This window comes from Triplophysa dalaica, chromosome 15 (assembly GCF_015846415.1).
Source record: "Triplophysa dalaica isolate WHDGS20190420 chromosome 15, ASM1584641v1, whole genome shotgun sequence".
Classification (NCBI taxonomy): Eukaryota; Metazoa; Chordata; class Actinopteri; order Cypriniformes; family Nemacheilidae; genus Triplophysa; species Triplophysa dalaica.
Window position 1 is genome coordinate 7,126,673 of NC_079556.1, and position 6,054 is coordinate 7,132,726.

Sequence of the window (6,054 nt, forward strand, 5' to 3'; positions counted from 1 at the left end):
TATCAATTAGAAAGAAAAATCCACAACATTAACCGTTTAAATAAATTAAAATGAATTGCGTAAGGACGTTCTGCAACAGTCTACGCCTTGCAATGATTAAAATATTTTAAACTCAATTTTCTATCTGACATTTTCATCAATAGACTTTAAGGGAAGCGAATATTCTGATATTATTTCTCCGATTTTAAAAAATACTGTTTTTCCACCGCACTTTCTACTCTTTTTTGATATTTTAGATCTCAAAATTCTACAGATTTATTTGGACGGTTCATGTTTTTGATGTCTTTAGTCGGCGCATGGTAAGTGCTCCGTGGATGTTTACCCGTGGATTGGTTGATCCGGTTGTCAATCATGAAAATGGGATACGGGGATTGGTTAGAGTGGGCGGATCTGCAGGTGTCCTACGCTCTTAGAGAGGCAGGGTTAGGAGAAGGTGATCAATCTCCATCCGTCTACATTAGCAATCACCTTAAACTAGTGACAGACACGAACGAGCAAGCCAAAGCAGATGAGTTTGATGTATTTGGTTTTAAACACCGGGAACACACTCTGAATACGCTACAAGTCCAGCCTTGGCCAGGCACGTGCGATATATCAACATTGCTGTGTATCTGCAGTTTTGACGAGTTTTAGATACTATTTATTTGGCGAGAGATTTCATTGTTTAGCTTCCTTCCTGAACTCTTTCACTGCTGGATATTCTTATCGGCTGGTCAGTACTCAAAATTCAGCGGACGAGGAGAAGGACTGGGGTTTGTTAAAAGGTAAGACAAGTGCGCAGTTTTATTTTGTTTTATTATAACTTTATCGCTACGTGTTATTGTCATCAAAATACTAAGAATATATAATTAAAATGTGTTTAAAATGTAATCGTTTTGGTAATGCTGATACAATATTTTAGTTTCGTAACGACTCTGTATTTCTTTTTTCACGAAAATTGGATTTACTGAAGGAGTTTTCCAAAGTTGTGTTGATTCATTTCCCTACGTCGGTGTTGTACGTAACGCAGTAAACAACTGAGTGAATGTTTCTCTTCGCTGTTTAAACATTCGTACTAGTTTTGTAAAAATTGGTTCATCGCGTCAGTTCAAACCAACTCGCTTGGAGAGTAATTGGATAGGCGTGATGTGGTTTTTGTTAATTTATTTTGATGATAAAGCCACGAAATGAAGGTGTCTCCCCAGTGGTCTAATCTGCATTGTAATTGAGTTAATTTGCACGTAGATGTATTCTTTCTAAATAGTCTTTACAGAGTATAGAATAAGCAAGCAATGGATTGGAATACACACAACTCTGAGTGGTTCGGTTCTCTCAGCACGGGGCCCATCCATATTAATTTCCCCTCGATAAACCAGTCGGCTCTTAAATTTGGTAAAAAGTGACCAACAAAACTAATACGACTTGTTAATGAAGGATTTACGTTTTAAGAACAATCCAGCAATAGCTCAAAATCACTGATAAGGGTGTAGGCTACTTTTTGTGTATTTGTATCCAGTATTTCTTTTAAATATTCTCAGGAAGGTAAATAGAATTGCAGTTAATCTAATTACATTTTTACACGACACTAAATTCAGTTAGACCATGAATATCATGTTTATTAGGGCTGAATGTTTTGTGATTCTTTTAGTAAATCGTTGTAGGCCTTTTTAAGACAGACAAGCTTTCGCTGACCCGTAATAAAAACATTAAATCAGTGCTTTGTCAAAAAAAGTGTATCAACTGATAAATATTTAAATTTAATTGATATTTCTGTTTACATTTTTTTATAATTAACAGAATTTCAAAGAACAGGCTTTATTGTAAAAAAAACCTTTCCTCTTATCACGTTTTCATCCAGTTTACTGTCATCCAGTTTACTTTCAATGCATAAAAACGGGACAACATCTCATTTTAATACCGGCATGAAAAGAAATGAAAATAAAATAATAATGAGGTACATGTACAACACTGATATTATTTTTTAATTGGTTAATGACGCTCAGAGCATCTTCGCTCTCGATCTGTCTTTTTTTCTGAGGAAAAATAATTTCTTCTTAATAGTTTTTTATTATTTTGTCATTGCTATTATAAACCTATTAATAAATTACCTACAAATTATTTTATCATTGGTTTCTAAAGGTGTACTATGTGTTGTTTATTAGTTCAAAAGATTGGACAGTTAAATTCTATCGGTAAACATTTATACCGGAACATTTATAAGACATTAAATTTATCTCTCATGGTTTCCTTTCCTATTTGGAATCGTTATCGTCAATTCAGATTTTTTAATAAGTGCGTTTTATTTCAATTGAATTTCAGTTACTTAATTTGGGTCCGTCCTTCGGCAAACTGCAACATCGGGGGAAATCGAACTATTGGCAAGATCTGGGGGGACCCGTGACTGCCTCTAGCATGATGTCATACCTCAAACAGCCCCCCTATGCCATGAACGGCCTGGGGCTGAGCGGGGCAGCTATGGACCTACTGCACCCATCCGTCGGATACCCTGGTATGTACAGTAAGTTACATTAAATGTAAATGTTAATCACACTTCCTCATTTATGCTAGCAACTAGGCACTAACAAAAGATTGGAATGAATTTGATTTATTTGACGTTTTTGAAAAATTGCTTGGCAGAACACACTAGGCCTAACAGGATGATTGCGTAATAATTTTACAAGAGCATGAATAATCAGTAAACCACAAAATATTCTGCCCGGGAAATACCGCTCTATAATCACTTGAACCGTTTTTCCTTGGGTAGAATAATTATTTTCATTTCCGAAAATATCCCTTGATAATATCCTCAAGCTATCTCGTGTGTAAAGAGGTTTTTGTCAGTCCCATTCACACCATTTCTTTTCATGTTTATTTTGCAGCAACGCCTAGAAAGCAGCGGCGGGAGAGAACAACATTTACGCGCTCGCAGCTTGACATTCTTGAATCGCTCTTTGCCAAAACTCGTTATCCGGACATATTTATGAGAGAAGAGGTGGCGCTGAAAATCAACCTTCCTGAATCCAGGGTTCAGGTACGTGTAACCACAAAACATTTATTGACATTTACTCCAACCAAATAGTTTCTTAAGTACGCTTAATTGTGCGTTATGCTCAGCTGCTCCCCCTACTGTTTTCCCTAAAGTTCGTATAGTTCTCATTATTGCAATTATAGACTCTAAGTGTTTATTTAATTGGTTTATGGTGGCCAAACTAGTTATACAACCACAGCAAAACTAAGGTTAATTATTTATGTCTGTGTTTTTCAGTGATGCATGTTTGAATTATGTTGTGTGAAGGGATTAGAGTTTTCATAGAGGAAGTAGAGATGAAATTTGCTCTGTTAGAAAAAATATTCTCTTTGTTCAGGGTATTTGTTTGCACATGCAGTGAAGACTAAAATGAGCTTGTAAGGCATTTGCCTATTTCGTGAAAGCTACACGTGGCTCGTGGATGTTTCTAAGAGGGTCACCGGGATTTAGGTCCACCTAAAGACGCTTAGCAGATGAAGTAAATAATGAGGAAATATAAAATTCCTCTAGTTCACTGTGTATTTTTGAAGCGAATAATGCTTTGCCGATGTGACGGGAGGCCTAAAGGAGAAACCCTCAATCAATTTCCCAAGTAATTTTATTTGCCCTTAATAAGCATGTGAAACAAAACGCTTTACACGGTCAGACCCTCCTTCCACTATTGAATTACCATCTCTGCGAGGAAACTCAATAGGCTGCTATCACCCAGCCGTCTACAAGCACTGAAATTAGATCCACACAGTAAAGCAGAAAGGACCTGCATGCAAATTAATGCCAGGAACTGCTAATAACTAGCTATTTTCCTCTCTGATATTGCACAATGGCTCTCCAGCGTGTCCTTCAGACATGCATGGAAGGTCTCCATAATCATTTAATGGGGCTGTGTTTGTGTGTAATTGACTCGCATGCTGTTGCATATTTATATGTCTGTATTTGGAGATGTGTTCTTTGAAGGGAATATTTATCTAAAGATTTAAAACATATTTTAAGCGTGTATGTTTTCTTATTCACAGGTGTGGTTTAAGAATCGACGTGCCAAGTGTCGCCAACAGCAGCAGAGTGGTAGCAGTACTAAAGCTCGGCCTGCAAAGAAGAAATCCTCACCCACCCGGGAGAGCACGGGTTCGGAGAGCAGCGGCCAGTTCACCCCTCCTGCAGTCTCCAGTGCTGGCTCTTCCTCCTCCTCCTCCTCCTCTACCAATAACACGGGCATTAGCAGCACCTCTACCTCTATCAGCACTGTCTCCTCAATCTGGAGCCCTGCCATTTCTCCAGGCTCCGCTCCCCCGTCCGTTTCCCTGCCAGAGCCCGTCGCTCCCTCAAACGCCTCCTGCATGCAGCGTTCCGTCTCGAGCACGGCCGGCTCCTCCTACCCCATGCCCTACAACCAGACCACTGGCTACAGCCAAGGCTACCCGACTCCTTCCAGTTCCTACTTTAGTGGGGTGGACTGTGGCTCCTACCTGGCCCCCATGCACTCCCACCATCACCCTCATCAGCTCAGTCCCATGACGGCCTCGTCCATGCCCACACACCCCCATCACCACATCAGTCAGTCTTCAGGTCATCACCACCATCACCATCAGCCATACAGTGGCACTGGGCTGGCCTTCAATTCATCTGACTGCCTGGATTACAAGGAGCAAACGGGCTCCTCCTGGAAGCTCAACTTCAACACTACAGACTGTTTGGACTACAAAGACCAAGCATCTTGGAGGTTCCAAGTCTTGTGATCTGATTTTGAACCTTTTTTAAAATGCCCTCCATTTTCACCATCTCTGTTTTAAAAGTGTGCTGAGTTTAAGGAGAAAGAAAAATATATATGGACTTTCCGATTTTAACAATAGTTAGATGTTCATCACATTTTTAAAAGAAAGGAAAAAGGCAAATTTGTGGAGGGAAATGAAAGCTAGTTGCCTTTGACACTGAAGAGACTTGAGGGTTCTGGTACTGAAATATTCTTCCGAACTCGCCCTACACTCTCCTGCTTGATCTGGATTACCGTTTTGCTCCATGGGACACTGAACACTCAGCGACCGTTTTACATCCACCTCTCAAACTCTGTACAGCTGTTTCGTTTTCTAAATACGGTTATTTTTTAGGATGACAGATTCTAGTCAGCTTAACGGAGCTGAATTGTGTACATATGTATTTGGGTCAGTTGCATTGACCATATTTAGTTGGTGTTACTGGATTTCAAATGTTTTAATAAGACTTTGAAACGACTTTATGTAAATCTTTTCCCAAATAATCCAAAGATAAAAAATTGGCTGGATTTATTTGATTTACTGAGATCCGTTTTTGTTACCCTGGAAAAAAAACAAATCAGGATTTTATGAGAACCCCTGTGGAAAAATATAATAAAAGAAAAAAGAAAAAAAGAAAACATAATAATACCTTGGAGATTTAGTATGGGCGATATTTGGCTATGATATTTTATTAGGTAAAATAGCGTTTAAAGATTTTTATGAGGTGAGACAGGGCACGGCATGATTTAAAATTGTTGGATGCATTTAGCAGCACTTGACTTACTTGCTTTAATCGACAAAGGATCATGTGGATGAGAAAAAAAATGTGGTTTTAAGGAAAGCATCCGGTGAAATACTGAATGTATGCAGGCGGAGATCATCACATTCATGTCCGTAATAAAGAAAAGTTAAATACCAAATTTTCACATGACTTCTGACTGGGATATGTCCAATTTTAACACACAAATTTTACCTAATTGTTGCAAATGTTTTCAACGAATAAGAAAAATAAATAATTGTTCAAGTAAGAAGCTTAAATATTTTTCTTTGACGTGGGCTGTAAAACTTTCTTTCTGACAGATAAATGATTCTTCCAAATGACATCTAAAAACAAGTTTTAATGTATGTAGATTAACATTTTTACATCGCCTCGTGTGAAATCACGTCACATTTTTTATGTGGGAAAGATTATATTTTTGCTGCTGCTATAAACCAGTTGTTTGTCATGGATGCTGTAAATGTATAGTGAGGTAAACTTATTAAACGAACAAATCGTAGACTGACTTAACCTCTTTCTGT

The 6,054-nt window shown here is 38.3% G+C and overlaps 1 protein-coding gene across 1 annotated transcript; it reads left to right on the forward strand.

The window, feature by feature from the left end:
- The first annotated feature begins 464 nt into the window (after window positions 1-464).
- Window positions 465-5,836, forward strand: otx1 (orthodenticle homeobox 1). Its single transcript, XM_056767934.1, has 4 exons — window positions 465-764; window positions 2,299-2,488; window positions 2,859-3,010; window positions 4,021-5,836. The coding sequence occupies exons 2-4, from the start codon at window positions 2,392-2,394 to the stop codon at window positions 4,738-4,740; spliced, it is 969 nt and encodes a 322-aa protein (XP_056623912.1). The 5' UTR covers window positions 465-764; window positions 2,299-2,391; the 3' UTR covers window positions 4,741-5,836.
- Window positions 5,837-6,054: the final 218 nt, after the last annotated feature.